This window comes from Oenanthe melanoleuca, chromosome 5 (genome assembly GCF_029582105.1).
Source record: "Oenanthe melanoleuca isolate GR-GAL-2019-014 chromosome 5, OMel1.0, whole genome shotgun sequence".
Lineage (NCBI taxonomy): Eukaryota > Metazoa > Chordata > Aves > Passeriformes > Muscicapidae > Oenanthe > Oenanthe melanoleuca.
The window spans coordinates 35,011,755-35,035,146 of record NC_079339.1 but is presented as its reverse complement, the minus strand read 5'-3'; the positions used below and the strand labels follow the sequence as shown (position 1 = coordinate 35,035,146).

Below are 23,392 nucleotides of genomic sequence, written 5' to 3'. Positions count from 1 at the left end.
ACTGCAACATGTAATTGTATGACTCCCTTGCTTAGTGATTAAGGTAGTCATATTAGAGAGACACCTACATTCAGTTTAGGTTTTGACTGAGTGCTCTAACCAATGATTTCTGTGATAGGCAGAACCATTTTCTTCTCTCTGAGCTTTAATGGAATTACAGACCAACAGTGAAACAGGCAGTGGAATGCCAATTTTAGAACTAATCCCAGATTCACAGAACAACTTAGGTTTGAAGGACCTCAGGATCTGTCTGCACAAAACAGAAACAACTTAGAGCAGGGTACTCAGATTCTTGCTCAGCTGAGTTCTTAACATCCTCCAAGAAAGAGTTTAGAAAATCTCTACTGGCAACCTGTTCTGACATGCAATTGCTTCAACTTTAAAATAACAAACCACCAACACCCCCTCGCACTTCTTACTATATTGCAACATACATTCATTACATCTTGTGCCATTAAGGTGCACATCCACAAAGAATCTATTTTCATCTTCTCTGTATGTATCCATTAGGTAGTTCAAAACAGCAGTTCCTATCTCCCTTTAACAGTCTGAAAACAAAATAAATCCAGTTCCTCAGAGTCTCTTTGCACATTACATGCTTCACCCCCCAGCATCACCCTGATGGCTCTTTGCTGGAGAATATACAGGCAAGGTAGCACGTACAATCAAAAGCTAAGCAACTGTGCATGTATCTGCAAAAGAGATTTAGGTTCTGAAGGATACCAGCCATGGTGAATGCCAGTGACACATTCACACTGATCTCAGGCATTCTTAACAGATATATGCCATTCATATGTACAGACACTGAGAAACAGGAACGCAAAATGTATTGTGCTCAAAAGATAAAAGGTTTTATAAATTTATTTTATAAATATGAAAAGCATCAAAGAAAAATGCTTATATTTATTTGGAAGTTGTAAATACTAGTCTTTGTATGTCTCTGCATCTCTCACATGGTAACTCACTGCAGTGCTGAACACTGCCACAAGCACAGAACAGAATTTACATGGTCTCAAAAATGTAAGGCAAAAGACAATACATTGTCACAAACAGAAGCAAGCCAAAGGACAACTCTTAGGAAACCATACAAACCAATCTGGCAGACAGCTCAGCATGTAGTACTTAACTATTTCAGCAACTATGCTCTTGCTGTTTATTGTTTCAAATAAACACATTGTTTCTCCTAATGTGGAAAGCTTTCCCCTAGTTTTTCCATTGCTCTGTTTATAAGAAATGCATTTATACACACAGACACATAAAGCAGTACAAAGTTGAAAACTTACAGACTAAAGAATTTATGAACTATAACACAGTGTTATGCACATACCCACCAAGATTGGACCAATATCTACAGGCATCATATATAGAACATTCTGCTGTCCAGAAGGTACACAGCAAAGCAGACAATGGCAGCATGGTAGGTATTTTACATTTGCTCTCAATACCTTATCTATTTTTGTCTTCTCAAGTGCAGCATTAACATATAGCTAAATAAACCAGACTATAAGAAATTTTGGCCCAAATCTATACCTGCAACCTCTCCAATGTAAATGGTGGAAAGGAGGATACCACTATATACACACTTGGCAAACAGTAAATTCCTACATGCAGTTGCTACTAAGTAATGTAACTTAAACATAAATAGTACTGAATATCTATAATCTCCTCTACAGAGAGGAATCACTTCAAACTAATCAGAAACCCAAAACAATATAGCCTCCATAGTATATGCTTTCCAAAAATTAAATACTACTTCTGTTTCCTAGTTACCTTAATCCCAAATCTTTAAACATGAGTTTTTAGTGTTCTATTCACACAACAGTTGCTTTTATGGCAGCTTTCTCATACAGGCTCTTGAAATAACCCAGACCTCACAACCCATAGTCCCCTCAATATTTTAAAGACTATTTATCCATCTGTTTATATCTTCCCTATTCTCTATAACATATATGTGCTGATTCTGGATGCAGTAGAGTTAATTTTCTTCACAGTGACAACATGATACACTCTACAACTACCGAGCATCGGAGATAGAATTATGGTACAAAAAGGTCCAAGTACATAAACATACATTCACATACTCCACTATATAATTACTACCATCACTACCTCTGGCAGGTGCTGGTTTTGAAAAAAGTACTACACACAGTCCTCGCTGCTAGTCATATTTTCAAAATTATGTACAGATTAAATAATCATGTACACCGAGTTCAAAAGATAAGGCTGAACCTTTTGACTACAGCCCTATTCAGTTCTGGGTTAGCCAGTAAAATAACTTTGATCCTTCTTCTGCTTAATTTATGGTTTTCAACATGAATTTACAGGGCATAAAGCCTGTCCAAGCATCAAAGTGCAAGGCTCCACTTCCTTTTGCTGATGTGCAATGGCTCTGCATTAGTAGTTTTATTTAATTTGCTTTCTGCTAACTTCCCTGTATTCTTCCTTTATAATTATATTCTTCCCAGTGAAAGTTTATTTTATTTCAATTTTTTTTCAATACATACCTTGACTAAAACAGAGGCTAAAGTGGTGCTAAAATAAGCAGGAAGAAAGAGTTAAAGGGACTCATTAGAATTAAGCCATTGTACAAAAAACATCTTTCTGGGAATACGGCTTCATCCTTATCAAAAGAACCTTTAGGATTCACAAATACTTACAGCACTGAGGCTCTGCTGTATAGCCATAATATACCAAAGATGCAAAAAATATTCTGGATACTCTTGAAAACTATGCTAAGGAAGAAATACAAGAGTCTTGCCTCTTAAGATCTAACTAACCTGCAAAAACCTAGGTTAAAATCTCATGTGAGGGTAAGAAATCCTATTAAGGGTGTTCATCAACCTGAGATCCATGCCTTGAAAAAAGAGCAGATTTCTAGGCTAGTTCCAAGGAGACTGTTCACACAAAACAGAATTACTGGCACCTATGGCCCATGTTGTATAGGCAACACTTGCTTCCAGCAGTGATATAACTTTATCTATTGATAGGACAAAGATACAAGGAAAATATTACATAATAAAATATGCAGTTGCATTTTATCTGTAGTCCCATTTTTATTTTATATTTTTAAAAGAGAAGCAGACTTGTGTGCAGAATATTGACTTCCTTCCTTCTCTGCTATTAGGTCAACTAGGTGACACACACAAAATAAGATAGTGAGTCCAACATCAGAGAAACCAACACTTGCTATCTTAAATATTAAATATTAAAAGTTTTACTGGTTACTCCCTAAACAGGAAGTCCCCTCCATTTGTACTGCTTCTCTGACTATAGCAGATAGAAAATTGGCAGTCAGCAGAGTGCCACTTCCTTTCTCAGAGCCTTTTGGCAGAATAATTGCCACAACATATTCCAAGATATAAAGCAGGTTTGTATCTGCAACCTTCTAATTTCTCCTTTGCTGCTCAACTGTCCAGATGTCTTAAGAGAGAAAAGAGAATGGTGCTAGAAAACTTGCCACACTGAGTGTATGGGACAGTGGAAATGGTATTTGAAATCCTGTTGAAAAAGTAGTTCAAATCAGAGAGCAAGTTTTGCTTGCCTTATCTTTTTTTTAAAATCATCTTTGTATGTCTAAGGTTCTTACCCATCTACTTGATACTTATTTCAACAGCTTTTCAGACCCATTACTGTTCAAGTACAAGCTCTTGGCAGCTCTCAAAAAAAATCATATCTTTACTCAGCCTAAAGGTTAATCATAAGTCCTTCCCACAACAAATACAGTAAGATGGTGCTTTCTGAGGTAGGTTGTTTAATCTGAACCAAATACCATCAAGATTCAAGATACACAGAGTAAAGGAACAAAGTAAATGGAACCAGACAAAAGAGTAGGCAGCTTCTCAAGTGAAGTGAGAACTGCACAGAAAAAGCCCAGTGCCATGGACGACACTGGAAAGCTATTAAAGCTTCCTTACCTGGACTTTAATTATACCTTTAGAGAAAAGAGTGATCTTTTAAAACTTTGAATTTAAAAAAAATAATACTCTCTTCTATCTCACCTAAAGATTCAAAAGAAGTATTAACAGAGGTAAAAGACTTTTTACATAAAGATAACTGTGACAGGGAAATAAGAGTTAAAACCCAGATAAGTGACAGACCATCCCGAAGAGTAAATGGGCATACAGTATATCTTATGTTAGCAAAGAAGTCACTTCTCAGACACAAGAGAATTTTGGGCAATTTCAAGACATATAAACTAGAGATATATTTAACAGAAGGAATTATGAATACATTTATGAAGATCATATGTTCCATTACTGCTTGAAATTCACTTTCACTTCAGGTGAAAAATAATTTCCTTCTGTATTTCTTGTTCTTTCAATAGCTTAAAATCAACACTTTCATTCTTTTCTATTGACCAATTCTTTTGTTATAGAATCAATATACAATATATTTTCATTTATATACTAATTTGATACACACACATCAATATATAGGTAATGTAAGTAAAACAGAATCCTGAACTGTTTACTGTGTTTGGTATTATAAGGCACATTTCCTTCAAATTCTGCTAAAGGAAAACAATATGATGTATTGCAGAAAACCATCCTTGTTCATGAGATATGCATTACCAGAGAAACACCAAACACTCACTACTCAATACTTCACTATTACTGCCTGTTATCTAGCAGTCTTGACACTATTCAACAAACCTGTATTACACCTGATCACATGCAGTAAGTATATACAAAAAGCATTATGCATATATTTAACCAATATATTTAACAAAGTAAGAATTCTGTAAATTTTTTTAAGTTACAAGTGTAAAAGAAGCATTTAAATACTCATTACAGGCACATGTATTTATGAGTCAACAAGACCCCATTACAGAATTTGGAAACTAAGCAATTCAAATGCTTTACTGCAGTATCTGAAGCATGATAAATGCTGGAAAACAGATTTGTTCACATGGGAAAAAAAGGAAAACCCATCCAAACTTTTTCACAGAGCGAATGCACAGTCTTGATGCTATCAAACAAATAAAAAAAATCTCCATCATTTAACAGCAAATGCAAATATGAAATATCACCAGTGCTTTTAGAGCAAAAGTCTGGGAAATCTATGTTTTCTACCAGGCTGAATTAACTATTTTAAGAACTAAGTATTTTATCAGCTTGCCTGAATGCACAGCAACTTCTTATACTTACATTATACTACAAAACTAGATTAGGGAGTAATTTAAATTGTTTCTATGCAGCTAATGAGATAAGCTATTTCTTAAGAATATGGTTTTAGGAAGTTAAATACAAGCAGAAGTATTTTACTCATGGAAGCAACTTTATCCTGTTAAACAAGAGGTAATAGCTAAGACCAACCAGAACAGATAGAGAGTAAAGAAGAAAAAATTTTGGAGTCCCCAATAGATCGCAAAACTATTTCTAGTATGAAACAGAAACCTTTAAAGAATCATCATGTGCTGTGGTCCTCTCTCGTTTAGTGTCCAAGGTTATTAAACTATTGGTCCTACAGTTAACTGGTTCTTGAGACTGGCTGGCAGCTGCAGAAGAGAGATTACAGTTTTTAAAAACAAAATAGCATCTCTCAGTCTGAAAAATTAATTACTTCCTTTCTTAAAGCCACCTGGACATCAGACAGACCTGCTGATTTTCCCTGTGATCTGTGAGCTTTTCTTCGAAGGAGTAGACACAAACTTTTTCCAGCTCAGATTTAAGACTATGCTGGTCATCATGCAGAAGCAAAATGCATGTGGGCAGAAGAAATTCAGCTGTAAAGCCTTCCTCTTTCCCAGCTTAGGTTCCACTGCCAGGGAAACCAGTGATGCCCTGGGCATTAATGGACTTGTCTCTTTCCCACAGCATGGTTGGCCAGCATGTAACTGCACTGGTTGCTAGGGAGCAGCGAGCTCATTACACAGCATCACCCGCACCCTGCACAGGGATGCTGGCACACGCTTCCCATCTGGGACACTGCTGACTGAGGAACAGCACTGCAGTGCCTGCCAGCCTCCAGTCTCCAGGCAGAGCATGCCAACAGAGCAGGTGCTAACTTTAGTTCTACCTTCAAGGTTTTACATTCTAGTTAACTGAGCAAGCCAGCACAGCACAGCACACATAAGGTCAGAATGGTCTTCACAGCTATTGGCATGGATATCCCTTACTTTTAAAGGTTAATTCTAGACAAAAATGCTTTTCCTGAAATTTTGGCAGATGCGTGGTTTTTGTGACAAGAGCAGTAAGTGCCACTACTCTAAAATCCGTGTTAAAGGAGAATTCAGTAAAAATGGAAAAAGGCTGAAAAAAATTATTGTTTTCAGTCATTAAAGGAGCACAGTAATTGGAAGCATTTAAAGAAGACATACAGAAACCTTGTGATCTCCAGGCTGTATAAAGTAGATCCCTAGAATGGACACCAGCTGTGAATTGTGTGGGTCACTTCTAAGTCTAAACATGCAACCTTAATGCATTTTTTTAGCTGTTTGTCTCATTAGCAGTTCACAGATCTCTTCACAATAAAAGAAAAAAAAAATCTGCCACAGAATAAAGAAGTCACCCCACTTCTACATGCCAGAAAATTTATTAACTAACAATCTATCTGCATTACACAGAGACTGCAGCTAATGATTTTCCTGTACCTGTCATGTCAAATGCCATCCACAAATTCTTAGCACTGGTGAATTAACAAGCACATAAGGGAATACAGCTGTAGATATGCATAGATACCTATACATTCAAATCCTTAGGCAACTTCAAAACGCCTTTTTTTTTTTCTTTTAACAACTGCATAAAGAAACATAAAAAGGAATGAGAAGGAAGGCAGATTGGGGTAAGTCACTCAAAGGCACCGAACAACAGCTCTGTTTGAGAGGGATAGGTAAACACAAAACTTTCCACCTTACCTGAATTTAAGAAGACCAACACACAAAAATGCTTACCATTAACATAGAAAATAATGTTGTGGACACTCATGTATCAGTTAAATGCATTTAAAAGAACTGATTACTTTAAAGCAGAAATGCATAACTAAGCCTTACCTGTCTCAACAATTTTTCAACAGCTGACATTACCATGAGCCCTCTCCACACAACTGGGGCAGTCTCTTCTATTAAGAAACCCATAGACATGCTGGAACAACAAAGCAAAGACTTGAGCTTTACAGCACAACACCAAATACATCTGAAAAGAAGCTTGATGTAAATAAAAACATATGCTCACCATGCGATTCCATAGTTCTTAAGGGGCCTCATTAGATTTTCTAAAATAAAAGCAAAGAAGGGGGGTTTTTTTGGAGGGGAGATGGTTTAAGGGCATTTCAGGGTTTTTCTAAGAAATAAACTTACTTTTTTTTTTTTTTTTTAATCTTTTAAAAGCAATTTTCCCTCTTTATTTAAACAGTTGTTTATTTTCCCCTCATCCCTTCATTAAATGTATGCATTTACCTATTTTGCCCAAGAATCTGACTCCACTTTTTCTTAGATTGTTACATTTTACTAATACTATTCATCTTTTTCCAGAATAACAATGTATTTGCCCATAATATAATGTCACTTTGTGCTGCCAAAATCAATCTATTCTTATGAAATCCCTATGCTGGAAGGCATAGATTCCCTATCAGGAATCACTAAAGCTGTGTCATTTATATTGGAACAAAACCAAAGGCATACAACATGGTGGGATTTTAATTCTTAATCTATTCTATTCACTAATCTAATGAATCAGAAGAGTATTCCTATTAACATACCATAATTTTGGGAAATTTGTCTCCTTCTGTTAAATCTGCTATAGAAATCTCAGAGTAGAGATAACAAATAAAGCCACCCTAAACTATACATTGTCAACAGCTCCAGGTAATTAGTCCCAGATTTTTTCAGGCTGACAGAAATCTGCAGGACTTCTAAAATTTTTGTAGGAACAAAAGATGCTTATTTCAATACTGCAGATGTGTTGTCCTTGTCATGCTTCTTATTCCCATGCCTTCCAGTGCCAAGAATAAAAAGGACGGAATATTGTAATTGTTTTGCTGGCAAAGGGGCATCCAAGCAGAAAGCAAACAAAACAATAAAAAAGGAGGCATTCAAAACAAAATCTCGCAAAAGCCAAAACTCTTTTTCGTGTTTACTACAATCTATATCCACACCTAATCTCAAAAGGGCACAAACACACACCACACAAAAAAAAAGAAATGGAATTTTACTTGGTCTAGATGATGTTTTAAAAGAGCATGCACAGGCAGGGACTAGCAGAAAATAGAAATAATACTTTAAAAAATATAAAATATACTATAATTTGGACAGAAATCCTTGATGCACCCAAAGTAAAATACATAGAGTAAAATAAAAACAATGTGAATAAAATAAAAACAGTGCATTCAAAGCTGAACTTCAAATTCAGACAAAATAACAACCAAGAGCATACAAATTAAACAGCTAAACTCAACAGATGAAAGCTTTCAAGCAATCAAGTAAGTGAGCATTCAAGCCATATAATTTTGTAGAAATATGGTGGAGAATAAATTGGATGTTTTGGTTTACAAATCAAAAAGAACAAAACAGGAAAATAAACAAATCACTTGTAATGACTACTGCATTCAGGAATGAGTTGGGAGCTATTACTGAAAAAGAGATTGGCTTGGACTGATACACTGTACCAGTGTATACAGCTCTTCTTGACTTGTGCAGCTCTTCAGGGTTGAGTCAGGGTTACTTTGGTGGTATTATACTGTCTAACCACATTTCCAGCAATCACAGTCTTACTTCTCTCCCTGCAGTAAGACAGTTTAGCTATCAAGAAAGAGATTGATGACATTGAAACTTCAGCCCAGATTTCTAGGCACTGTTTTGGTGTCCTGGTAAACAAGATATACACCACCAGAAGTTAAAATACTGTTAGAAGTATTGAGAGAAATTATCACATATTTATCTAAGAGAGGGGTTAAGAAAGAAAGAAAGAAATAGGAAAAAAGTATTTGCAACAGTATATACCACTGCAGACTCAAGGTTTTCTTCACTTTTTATCACTAAATAGAGACAACTTTATGACAAAACAAAACACCTAACGGAGGCCAAGCTTTGACTGCCCATCACGAGGCTCTGGAACTGGCAAGTAAGATGAATGGAAAAGATGCATTATTCTGGGAAAGTCACCAAAATACTAAGCCACTCCTCAGTTCAGTTCACTCTTCTACACTATGACAGTCAAATATACAGAGACATCTCAACATCCACTACCTGCATGGACAATTTGTTCTGCTGAGCTCATACACCTTCCAACATCTCCCTCTCCTTCACAAAATAGGAGATATGCTGTGAGTAGATAAACACTGACCTACAGAGCAGCTAAAAGGGCCTCTGTTTTTAAAAATATATGCATGGTTTATTTCTCAACAGCAGAGCCTCCTTTTATTAAAACCGCATCTTATTTTCTTTGGTTAACAACAAGGACCATAAAATGCTCTGAGCAGCAAGATTTAATCAGATTTATACATTGCACAGGAACAATTCACAACTTGCTGTATATTCCGGCTATGATGTTCTGCATATTTTCAAAGTAATACAAAATACTGCAGAGCTCCCCACTGTTTGCCTACTGCTAAAAATCATTTTTAAGACTAATCTCAAATCTAAAGTGCTTCAGTGGGCATTGGTAATCACCCTTGTCTCATCAAAAGCAACAGGCCTTCCTTCTCTTCCACCATGGGTCTCATGAAGATTTTCTAAAACACAACATGTAAAGAAGATCAAGCTTGATGAGATCTCAGTTACAGCTCTAATTCCCATTGCTCTAAGAGTTTGCTTTTCTGTTATCAGAAGCCTACCACACAGCTCCAAAAATTCAACACACAACAAAACAGATTTCTTAAAATCACAACACATAGCAATACCATACCACCTATGTCAAGAGATAAATAAAATAGCCTCGTTTGTAATTTTCCAGTAGGCTTGATGGCTCTAAGTAAAAGACTGCTTTGTTTTCTCTGAACAAAATCAGATCAGTAAGATTCATATAGCACCAATGACACATCAGTAAATTACTTTTCTGATGGAATACAAGTAGGGCACTAGAAAAGGCAGACATGCAAATTCATGGCAGTATTGTAGCAGACTGCTGATTAACGAGTTCTGGGGCTGGTCTGAAGATTGAATTGTTACTCACATGGGGAAGAGTAACATTGTTGTAATGAAGATGGATCTTCAACGAAGATGCATTTCGTAATTATTTTTTACTAAGCTTTTTCTCCCCAAACAAATCAAGCTTTTCGGACTATCCTAACAAGGTAACTGAGTTACTCCACTGTTTCTCTAAAAAGTCTGACATAGCAGCTCAATGATGGGCAGGGTCACAGGGCAGTACAGCACAGAAGGCGTGTACCGAACTACATATATACACATAGTAATACATGTATGTATATGGTTTTGGCTGGAATACAGTTACATTTCTTCACCATGCTGTAGCTTTCATGGTGATATGTTTTGGATTTGTGACAAAAACAGTGTCAAAAACTCTTCTGCTTCTCACACCACCCCAACAAGAAACTGGGAGGGGATGCAACCTGACCACAACTGACCAAAGGGATATCCCACTCCATACGGCTTCATGCTCAGCATAGAGCTGGGGACACAAAAAAAAAAATGGGAGCATACATTCAGCATTATGGTGTTCATCTTCCCAAATAACAGCTGCATGTGATGGAGCCCAGGGTTAAGCCACAAGGAGGCATTCCAACTCTTGGCTTAGTTTTTGGAAGTGGTCTGTTGAGTGACACATTAGTGCAAGCAGAAGCTTACATTCAGTCTTACCCCATCAGGTAAGCAAAGACTGTTATTCCAGAAGACTGTGATGTGTGCTACACCTCCTTAGATGGCATTATACTGTTTAAGAAAAGCAAAGGTAGCTTATAACTATTAAATATTATTGTATTGGATCATGTAATACCCTAGAAAATGTATTTTGAACTCACTGGCTCAGCAAGCATAAATGCAGAAGAGTTGCTATGGATTTTCAGGGGGAAGGGGGAAGGTCTCCTGCCATTCTGATGCCTTAGGGAGGTGAGATTTGTTCAGGGCTAGCAGATTTGACAGAGGGTACAGGGAGAGACATACCCCCTGAAGGGGCAGCTAGAAGCTTGATATCATACTCCAGGCATGTTTAAAGAAGTACCGGTTTCCTAAGCAAAAGTGAATTGCACCCACAGAATGGCAGAGAGGAAAGAAATGCCACAGAGGAGACAGGAATGAATAGCAACAGGGCCCCAAGGAACCCTGAAATAAAAGTGACACCAATCTATGAAAGAGGATAAAGGATGCTGCCACCAAAAGGTTAGTCCAAGTCATAAAACTTAAATCCTTGCTTTAACTGTAATAATTGTTTTAACTGCTTATGCCAGAAGCCTAGAATATTCTACAGCAAGTGACAGACTAATTGAGACTTCAGGCTTGATTTCACACTGTGTTGTAAGTTTATTTGCAGGATTGCCCCAGAAATACTACAATTTGTATTTTATGCTTGAAGAGCTCCACACAAGGAAGGCTGTGATTGCCCGTTACAACCTGCACTAATAGTGTTATCTAACCACGAAGACATCCCAAATACTTAACCAAAGCAAACTAGTAATGAGACTTAAAGAGCATAATTCCATGCTCATGGTTCAATTTCAAGAAATATATGCATAATGAAATGCAACTTTTCCCAAGAGATTTGATTCTCATATTTAGAGGGTCTACCAGTCCCATTACCTGAGAAGGTTTTACACTTTTTTTCCCCTCCCAACAGACTGCTGAGAAAACAAAGCTCTGTAAAAGCTTTTTCATTAACAGAACAGTTTTGTAGATATGACTTCATCAGTCTTACCTAAAAGCAAAAAAACTAATTGCACGCTGGAAGACTGTACTTGAAAAGCAAGACTGGCACAAGTGAAGAGCACAGTGATTTAGAAACATCTTTGTTACATTTTAAAGCAGCACTGACTTGTTAGGTTTAAAATAGGTTTGAAACACAGGACTACTTTTTAAGCATCATGCCATTACCTTCCATCACAAATGCCTTCCTTATGATTACTAAAATAACCCACATTTTGAAATGCCCTCAGATCCCCAAGGAGCCAAAAAAATTTATTTATAGTGGATCAAAAGCTTTATTAGACTAATTTAGGCGGGTTCTTTTAGTTCATTATACCCACAAGGAATGAAACAGACTAATCCAGCACTCAGTTTAAGGCATTTGTCCTGACACACAAAAACCTCTGGGAAAGCTCATGTCATCTGAGGCAATAACTTGCTGCTGTGACAGGGGGACTGCCCTGGTCAGTCACATAACAGGGTGCCAGACAGCAGAGCATAACAAGAAGCAGCAGGAACCCCAGGGGCAGAAATTCACTACATAGCAGCTTTCATTTAAGACCCAACTTCAAAAAAACATTCCAGTTAACTAGGGACTTGCATTGCTTTCAAAACAAAACTACATAACCCAATGCATTTGTGTCAACTCAGCCTTTTTAGGTTCAATACTGTAATCAAGATCCTCCCACCCCGCCCCCCGCCACAAAAAAAAAAAAATAGGAAACACAGTTGAAGAGACATGGGAGAAAAAAAAGTTCAAAACATTATGTATAATTGTGCTGATTTTGTCTAAGATAGAGTTAATCTTTTTGACAGTAGCTGGTATGGGGCTGAGTTTTGGATTTCTGACAAAAACAGCATTAATAAACAGAGGGATGTTTTTGTTATAGCTAAGCAGTGCTTACACAGTCCATGTCTTTTCTGCTTGTGACCCCACCCCACCAGCAAAGCAGGCTGGGGGTGCACAAGGAACTGGGAGGGGACACAATCAGTACAGCTAATCTCCTTACAAAAGGGATATCCCACACCATATGGCATCACATAAATGATTATGACCATCAACTAAAGCAAAGGAAAGAGATGCTAACTTTTAAACTCTTATTGTCACTTTTGGCCTCTGGGATCTATAGGGAAAGAATTAAACCACTTTTTTCCTGTTTTTGATCTATCCTGCTTCATTTCTCTATTATGAAAAGCCACTCCATTGTACTGCAGAGAAGGAGAAGGAAAGAGAGAATACAGCAATAAGCCCACAGAGAAGAAAAAAAAAAAAAAAAACATGGAAGTGAAACTGCAAGAAACTGCAAGGTAAAAATATTGAGAAAATTCAAAATTAGTTGCAGTCTTTCAATTTTTCTTCTAGCAGAGAAACAGAAACATTTATTCCTCAGAAATAAGCAAAAAGGTGAATGTGTTCTGTCTACAAAAGCATGATTGATTTCTTCTGTTTATGTATGTATAATGACAAGACTATCTATCATCTTCCTGTAACAAAGCCATTTTGCAATTTAATTTCAGTTTTTATACCAGTTGAACCAAAAAAACATTTTTATCTCTAAGAGTTAACTTTATAATATAGTAAATATCTTCTAGCCACAATTCAAATCAAATCATTTGGAATTACTGCACTACAAGATTAACAATATAAAGAGTAATACAAATCTGCCTTCAAGTACTTCAAATGTATTATTTCAGGTTACAGTGTTTCAGTAATTTATATTGGAATGGCATTTGGTAAAATTTGATTTGCCATTTATCCAAAAAGACTGCTCTCAGTAAGAGACTTTAATTACTACACTACATCCCTGATCTTACACTTTTTTAATTGTATGAATTTATGTATAATGAAGAATTTTAATAAATTAATTCCCTAGAGGTTTTTTCTTTTAAACAGCGGCTAACAACTGTATGTAAATAATTCCATGCAGAATTGGATATCCTCCATCTCCTTTGCCTTCCAAGGTCTTTGATTTTTTTCCACAAGTAAACTCAACAATAACTGGACTAATCCACCTTGAGGTTTATTGTTACAGGTTTGAGAGCAATAGTCAAGGTCCAGAATGAAACATTAAGCACTCAAGTAGTCTTCTCTTTTTCAACTACCTAATTACATTTCTAAAAGCCTCCAAAATATAAACCACAATTAATTATGACATTCTCAATGATTTTGTCACATGTAAGACACATAGGACTACTGTACTTCTGCCATCCAGATAAACTGGGGTAAGATATAACCAAAAGTAAAACACAGGGTTTCAGTTCAAGCTACTTTCAAAATAGAATCAATAAAACATATCATTAGACTAGACACAATCTAAAAATCACTTGCTCACCAATCAAGAGCTAGTGTCAGTAGCAAATATTTTTTTTTAAAGAATTATATTTGGGGTTTTTAAAAAGTTAATCATGATGCAGTTCCACTGAAAAAGCATGATAAACACAACTTGGAAACTTCAAGCCTTACCTTTAAAGTTAAATCCTAAGCAAAGATCATGAAATTTCTTCATGGTTAGAAAAAAAAAACTATGCTACCTACAAAACATTTTGTCTATTTCTCTAGTCCACTCCAAATTTTGTATTTATGACCCTCTAATAAATGCACCACAATCCATTAATACTATTCCAGCAGACATCTTTAAACAGTCACAACTATCTTAAATTTTCACATTCTGTTATGAGAGTCTACTATCACAGTCTTAAGATACATAAATGTCTCGCAGTGAAAAAATTCAGGTGTCCATTTCCATAGTTCCTGCAATTTTATTAGATTCCATGGGGAAGTCAAACATTTTAACTCCCTCTAAGAAATTACATTTTATTCTAAATTGTGAAAATAGGTGTCTACTACTGATCTTTTGAATATACTATTTCATTAAGAAATGAAAGACACTGAAGCTATCCTAAAATGGCAAAAAGTTTTCAAATACTAAGAACAGAGTCACCTGTCAGAAAGATTTACCCACCAAAACCTTCATAATCAAACTAAATAAAAAAACTTTACCTATCTGGAAAAGTGGCAAATGTTTTTTGCAATATGATAGTTTCTATTCTCTGCCATCTAGTTTAAATGGCATATTTAAAAGGAAAAGAATGAAATCATGTGATTCACTAAGCCAGAAAAGTGCTTTTAAGTAAATTACTCAGGGAAATAATAGAAGTAATACTTCTGTAACTCTGTGGTGAACTTATTAACCAATATTTCCCTGACCATTTAGTTAAAGTATTTTGAATGACAACCTATTAAATGTTATCAGACTTTTCAATGTACTACAGTTTTCAAAATTAAATTAATGTAGTATCTTCCATTTATAGATTCCTCACTAAGAACTCCTAATTCATTTTGAATGCTTAAATTATAGCATAACCATAATAACTTCTATTCAGAAGTAATAACTATTGCATAGACTTATTTTGTATGGTACTGGGCATCCCTAATCCCTTTTTATGAAGAGAAAAGAAACAAATCAAAGATTGCAAAAGTGCTCAGAACCTCCCAGGATTACTCTACAGATTCATTTTCAAATCCATGCCTCACACTGAAGTAAGCTTTAGACTTTAAACAGTTTTTTTTTATTGCTATGTTATGAAAAATGTCTTTAATTGATTTATTGTTATGTAGACATAGTTTATGCACTTCTGTAACACAGAACTGCTTGGGCTCTCTCAGTTGCTATGCAATATTTCTTCAAAGCTTGTTTTACTCTTGAAAATACAGTAAGAAACCTCATATAAAAATATAGGAGTCATACATATTTTTATATCAATATATTTCTATACACCTATATTTACGCCACATATATATATGTTATATATATGATTGATCACTTCTTTGCAAGCTTACTACATCTTTCATTCATTAAAGGAATCCTTGATTAAACTTCAGTTGAAGTTTCCCATGTCATTCCTATTTTGCAATTAAACCGTAATTGACAGTACTTCTCTTGCTGTTATTCTTCAGTTTCAACTCAATAGTTAAAAATACACAGAGTAGTGAACAGAATCCCTGAAATACAAATTCTATCTTGTTATTCATACCAAATTACTATGTCTTTCTCAGCAGATTTGTGTCATCTGTCAAGCTTTTGAAATATACAAATTCATTTTTCTGTCTGTTAAAAAAAAAAGGTATGTTCCTCAAATCTTGATATTTACTTGTGCATTCCACACAGAACTAGAAGGAATATATTTCAGTGATCAAAATGTTAGTGGTTATAAGACATCAGCAGCAGTTTCAGTTCATGGAAATCTTCCAATTTTTTTCTATTACATTGAATTCTGCACTTCTAACAATGCTTGAAACATGCTAAGACAAAACTTACAGTGAATTCTATTGAGCTGTTTACCAGAAATATCTAGTCAGTGAAAGAAAACTGAGCTGCTCAATATCTGAGTGAATACCATCTTAAGTTCTTGAATTCCTAGCAAGTTGACTTGTACAACCACAAGAAATAGACTGGGCAATTTGCTTTTTAATCTGTGGCTCAAGACACAGATTTAAATTGGTTATGGATTGATAAAATACATAGCAAAATGACAGAGTTCTAAATTATCTAATCCATTTTTCAGACAGCGAGGGAAAAAATGGAGAAACAAAAGTCAACATCACATAAAAATGAAAAGAGGAGAGATACGAACACCACAACATAGTCCCTTTTGTGTTCATATTGCACAATGCACTTCAAATACAAAATTCATAGCAAGAAAATCTGTTACAGGAAAACACAGCCTGTATAACATATATCCACAATGGAGTTCAAAGTCCAAGTGAATGCAAGAATACTTCCATTTGTATCAGGAATTCAAATCCTACTGATGATACATGAAAAGACTCATTTATTTATTTATTTATCACTTAGCAGCCTTTTGACTTCAAAAGATACAACAAAAATTCAACAAATAAAACTAAGTACTCTACTTCTCTCTTAGGAATTTATCTAAATAATACCTGTATTTGTAAGCTAGGTACTTAAATGTAGAAGTACTCAATTTGACAGCTGTCTGTATAAGCACATGCAATGCATCAGTATATGGAAATATATTACTTTATCCAGAATACAGGGCATATTCAAAGAAGTTTCTTCTTCTGTTTGCATCCCTTCTGTGCCACACCAAGGAAGCACCCATGAGTGGACTATGCTCATCCCTGTACAGAAAAAGCAGCATTAAAAATCCCTTCTACTTACTTGGTGTTAATTCTGGATTTCCTTTCAGGTTCATCATCTTTGGAATTGAAGGTCCATATATGTCTGCATCAAGTAAACCAACTTCTTTTGTCTGTGTAAGAACAAAAGAAGGAATAGTCAAAATGTCTTCGTTTCTGTATTATTAGCTGAACAAAATTCAGTACTATTTAAGGAAATAAAAGATATTGATTTGACACATCAGTTGTCACTGTTTCACTTCTCTCTAAATAGCAATTTAAGAACGAAATATAACAATGTCTACAGGTTGGGTCAGTTGCCTTTGCAACTTTTATGGGTTCTCCATAAAGAGAATCCTCACTTGTACAGTTTCTTACTACAGTGTAGATCACAGACTTTATATTTAAGCAACATTCCATCTACTCTGTGTGCTTTTATATAGAACTAACACCTTAACTTTTCAAACACGATATCAAATTTTATTGTTAAAAAACACAAAAAAAACCCACAACAAAAAACACAAACACAAAAAAAACTAAAAAAGCAAACAAAACAGGAGGTTTGTAAGTATATGCAAATGAATGCAATTTAAATCATACTAGTGATTACAAAGAATGTGAAAAACAAAAAAACATATTTTTATCTTCCATTTAAGTGGCCAGAGTACACTTTTGCAGACATCTTGAAGTTACTGAAATGCAAGTCTTTGAAGCTAATTAAGCGGGCATAACATTTTAATCAAATACATTTACACAAAAGTATGCTAAAAATGTGTTTATTCAACTACATATGGTACACTAGGCAATAAACTTTAAAAAAAAAATTATTTCAACTATGTAGTCTAGACTTACAAAACTTCTTTCTATATTCATTTTTTAAGAGATACACATACATATTTTATGGAAATTAAACTATTTTTCCTACAGATGGGAAGACAGTACCAATTACCAAGTTCTGCAAATTAAGTAGTAAAGAGCAAGACCTTTAAAGTGCTGAATGTCAAGTTTCTCTAATATAGAAAGCTAACCGTATTCAACATTTTACAAAATTGCAAACAAGTATGTTTAAGAACTTGTTTGAAAGGTTAAAGCAGCAAGAGGAGTTTTTCCAACAATGCCATATCAGACTTCCACTGTCAGTGTTTCAAAGCGTGTACTTCATTGGTTGGATGATGCTTTTCTAACTTTGTATCTTATATTAAAACATTTTGTTATCACAGTTTTGATGGGAAAGATAGAAAGATAAGTAAAAAAAGAAGCATTATACTTGATCTACTATGTACTTTGAAAAATAAGTTTTTACTACAAAAATCAATCAAATTTGGATTCAGTTATTCTATATACTTTTCATTAGCAAAACAGAGCAAAGGATATATAATTATATGGATTATTTAATTTAGATTTTTTAAACACTTTTTCTTTATAATGTCTTGTGAAAACTATTAGACAAAAGTTCAGGAGTTACTGTAACAAATTCTTCTTGCCTATTGTTGAAAGCTGCAATTTCAAAAACATTGAAAAGACACATCTGTATGTTAAAGATGTGGAAAACACTATTAGAGCTTCTTTATTGTTGTACAAAATGCGTATTTTAACAGATTAGAAAGATTCATGACTCAGTCCCTTTATCTGTGTCGACAACTAATCAAACTCACCAAAACATCATCTAACAGGCTGTTCCACTTAATTCCTACCCAAATGAAAGCAAGTAGGTTTTTTTGCTGAAAAACCTACATAGTGTTTTAAACCTGATGACATACTTCCCCTGAATTTTTGACGATCTTCCCCCTCATGCAAGGACTGTGACTATTGATTGACTTCAGTCATCTCACAACTCAGAGTTTCACTTTCAGCCCAAAGTGACTAAGCATTTAAGATGACTTAAATTAATTAGAATGACTTTATGACCTCCTGGACATAATCAGGTATTCACCACTACAAGCCACTTATTCTTAGGAGTCAGCAGCACTGCATCTACTATATCTATACTATCCAACCTAAGTGTACAGAATTTCCTGAAATAAAGAATAAATACATCCACACTGGAGAAAAGCATCCTAGAGAACTTTACATGTTCAGCTACTACTTTAAATTACCAAGCTAATGCAATAAACCTAACTGTTTCTCTAAAAAACTTACACACTTCTTCAAAAGTAAGAAAAGTGCTTGTTTCTGAGATGCACCATTTTCATTCATGGATATGGCTCAATAAAATAGTTGTCTTCAAACAGAAGAATAATTAACAGGTTCTCAAGCTTCTATGTTAACAAAAGCCCAAGTGCTCCTGTAAGCACAGTGCTTTCTACAGGATTATAGGAAAAAGGCCTTTCAGAAATCTTTAAATCACTGACAGAATCTCACTTAAGATAGCCTAAGGCAGGGGGTTTTTCTTCACCAAGCAATTCAACATGTTAGGTAAGTAGAGCTCACTGCCTAGAAGCAGCAGCTTATATAGAAAGCATTGGTCCAATAAGCTATGGTTTTCTTTATCCCAACAATCCCTGCTTTCGCAGTAAGTAAACATTGCTAGAATGTCAATAACCCTTTACTCAAGGGTTAATTACCTCAGAAAAATATTATAGCAGCTACCAAGGGATTTTGTAAGACATGCACAGTACAGTCCAGATAATTTCTTCCAGCATTTACAATGCTTTAAATCCCCAAGAGAAGAAATAATATGCATACACCTGGATGCTATCATATGAAACTGTTAATCAGAATTACCAGATACATCTCATGCTGGGTGAAATACAATCCAGATGCATGAGTTACAATAATTTAAAAATTAAATTAAATTTTAATAAATTGTTTTTTCTCCCCATACTACCCACACCTCACATAAAACAGCACATCTTTCAAAGCATCGATGTATTAAAACAAATCCTAAGAAAACTTATATAACATCAGACAAGATTCAAAAAAAAAACATCTGGGCAGAAAGAGTAGATTATGGGGAATCAATAGCATGACCAAAAAACTTAAGAAAAAAGGAGAAGGGGAAAAAGCTCTAAGAGTCCTCTTATGTCCTCTGACATTATTTTGATATGCATATACTTCTCACACCAATCTTTTGCATCTTTTTTTTTCTTAAGTAATACTCATTACACAGACAGAAACGCAATACTTAAAGCACACCCAAGGAAATAGAAGTCCCCCTGCTACTAAATGTTTTTCAGAGCACAGCACATGCCACTCCTATAGCATCCCTTGGCGCCCTGGCAGGACAAGGATTCAGAAAATTCAACTCCACCATCTCCTTATGACTGTATTTTCTCCTTATAAACATAGTTCTCTCCTGTGCTATTAAACAAACAGCATTCCATCTCTCCAGATGGCATAGCAATAACCAAGCTCAAAACAGCTGTTCCCGAGTTAACATTTGTCCTTCTCCTTTCATCTGCCCAGCTGTGAAAGAAAGTTTGAATCAATCCCCAAGTTACTACACTTGGAAAGTATTTTCTAGAGACCTTATTTTTTGGTTGCCTTACTACAAGTTCTGCAGTAAGTGACAATGTAACCATTCCCATATGATTTAATCACATCACTGGAAGCAACTTTGAAAAAATATACAAACACATGCAGTGTCATTGACCTCTTCATGCAGCATAAGATCCTTATCAAAATTCCATCAGGCAGAAACCATGAAATTAGAAATAAACCTAATGTCAGGACATGAAAATACAGAAGTACTCCCATGTCAGCAAAAGCTATACTTAAAAACTCACAAATATTCACATTTACCTTCTTATCAATGCTTTTAAAGTTCCCCCACTGTAGGTAAACAGTCTCTAGAACAGGCTAACTACTGCTAGGATTTCCTATTTTTGCAGTACTGGTACTATAATGGCCTTATCTGATCACTGGTGACCTCAAGAACATGAAAATTTTACATAATAAAGAATACTACCAGTCCTCTTCATCTTCATCATTGACTAAGTAATTCTTTCTACTTCACTATCACTAATCTACTCAGCAAAATTTTACTTTGCCCATCAGACCTCTCTAAAGATTTCTGACAAACATTCTTCATGAGGTACTCTAAGTTACATAATCACTGCAGCTCTTAACCCATTAAAATACAATGAAATTTCCATTCTAATTTAGAAACTTCTCTCACCTACACAAGAATCAAAAACCAGTTTTCACAGTCACAGGTACAGATTCTATATTTACAAGAAAACTAAATGCTACATCAATAAACAAAGGAGATATTCTTGCAGATATCCCTGAGAGGTGAGAATTCTACAGCTTCTTTTTGTGCAGTGTACAAATTACAGGCACAGATAACCTCACTAAAAAGATCCTTTCCTTTACCTTCTCTGGCAAGATTCTCTACATAATTAAATTTCAGCTTAGTCCTTGAACCTGGCCACTGCCTTGTGAGTAATAAGAGATTTGGAAGACAGCATTATTCTAAATTAATGATTTTCAAGCTCTGAACTTGGTTGTAACTCTTTTAGAGGAAAAAACTAAAATGAAATTGTTGAAGGCCAAAGACCTGGCAGAGGCCATGTAAAAAAAACCAATAAACTTTGCCTCCTTTTCCTCATGCAGATTAGAAAGCATTCAATTGCCATTATGTTTGTTCTCTTAGGCAGGCAAATGTTACTGTACATAATACTTGTTCAGGTGGCATAAATTAATGCTAATGACAAAATTATCTTCCTCCTTTTAGCTCTTTGAGCAGATCTTTAAGAATGGTTTTGCCCCTCCCTACACTTTACGTAGGTTCTCTTTTCTGTTTTTCAGGGAATATTAAATATGAAATCAATTATATTTTCCAGTAAAAAATTTTCAACCAAATGCAACCAGTTTCATTCATATATCACAAAGTACCTCTCTGCATGAAACAGAGAATCTGGTGATACTAATTTTTTAGTAGCCAAATGCTTTTTTGAGGAACAGACCTGATTAAAGACTTCATATCAACAGAGAGAAAAAAAGAATAATAAAAAGAAGAGTTCACAAAAAACTGCTATAAATAGCTGTTAATCAACATAGCCTATGCTACTGCTAAACATCCAGAGACTCTTTGACAGCACTAATTTTATTTTTGCTCATTTTTTCTGGGACTTTTTCCCATACTTGGTAGAGCATATGTATCCCCACTGGATGCTACTAGATATTATTTTCCTTTGAAGTAAACCCTGCTATCCACCAGAGTTCCCTGGTGTTTAGCCTAGGAGGGATAAAGGCACAGGTTAATGAGCTGTTATTGTTCTATACAGTAGAAGTTCTCCCAATACTCAGCAGCTGTAGTCCATTCCAAAGATAGAAATTCCAGCTTTGCTAAGTGAAGGTGCCAGTTACCTTAAAGCTGGTACTCTTAATCCACCACCAGGACTCTCAATTTACCCTTTTAATGTCATTATAGACTTAGAGCTAATCCCAAAGTGCAAGCAGCAACACATAGGACAAAAGGGAACTTCAAAATCAGGATAGGCTATGGATTCCTCATTTGACATACTGACACAATGAATAGCCATCTTTTAATCCTTAATTCTCTAAGTCTTTCAGCTGCAGACCATTTAAGTCCCTAGTTGTAAATTGGATTAAATCCAAAAATGTACCACTGCAGTTTCTTCACTCTATCCTAGAAATGCAAACTTGCTTTGAACACTCTGTCTGCTGCTGGTTTAAAAGCCCTTTTCCCTTATATGAAGCATTTCCAATTTTCTGCCAGCCACAGGATTTCTCCAGCACTTCTTTTCCAGCCTGCAGTAGCTCCTACTCAATGTTCTTAACAATTGTGTACCAGTAATTCAACCTTGTTTGGCCTTTCTGCATATTATCCATCATGCTGAAAAAAAAAAAAAAATTCGATACAGAACCATTTGAAAAATAAATTACCAAAACAGAATCCCCAGCATTACCACATCTCTACAAGATGCCTCTCCACTTTCACAGCTTATCAAATTATTATAAAAAAGGGTCCACCTTTCACATCAGTCTCTTGGTATCTGCACTGGACTTTCAATGACTGTAAGACTAAAGATACAGGTATTTAACTTCAAAGCAAACAAATTGAAGAGGAAATTTTCTTCAAATTAAGCACGTATTTATCTGATTTAAGTAATACATTTTAGAAGGTCTATGCTAAAATATATTTTTGTTCTTTTTTTCTTAGAAAAACAGTTAAAATTTAAAGTTTTATTATCTCATTTTTTTTCAATTGATCTAGAAGCTAAGCTATCATTTCAAATAAAACAAGTCAATTCTAACTGGCATCTCCGGCTTCACTGAAACTTTTCAGCATTAAAAAACAAATATGAAGATCTTTGCTACAATGATTTAAGTCTTCTTATTCTTCTAACTCTATGCAACAGAGTTAAAGATACCTAGAAATCAAACCCAAACAACTAGAAAAGCTACATAGGAAGTGGCCAAAACAAGTCAAAACTTGCCTTCATGCTATGATTACTCAGAGAAGAACCCCATTATTGTCTAAATTCTTCTAGATT

At 35.2% G+C, this 23,392-nt stretch overlaps 1 protein-coding gene across 4 annotated transcripts in view; it reads right to left on the bottom strand.

Annotated features, from left to right (window-relative positions):
* The window catches only part of NUBPL (NUBP iron-sulfur cluster assembly factor, mitochondrial), a 76,250-nt gene that overhangs the window by 42,607 nt on the left and 10,251 nt on the right, over positions 1-23,392 (bottom strand). For 2 of the 4 annotated variants that reach the window (XM_056493928.1, XM_056493929.1), the window contains 3 exons: positions 16,975-17,065; positions 7,173-7,212; positions 6,992-7,082 (listed from right to left, as the gene is read on the bottom strand). In XM_056493928.1, the coding sequence (XP_056349903.1) occupies positions 6,992-7,082; positions 7,173-7,212; positions 16,975-17,065 (222 nt within the window). Of the gene's footprint in view, positions 1-6,991; positions 7,083-7,172; positions 7,213-16,974; positions 17,066-23,392 lie in introns of those variants that run through there. The other 2 variants (XM_056493930.1, XM_056493932.1) reach the window with 2 other exon arrangements.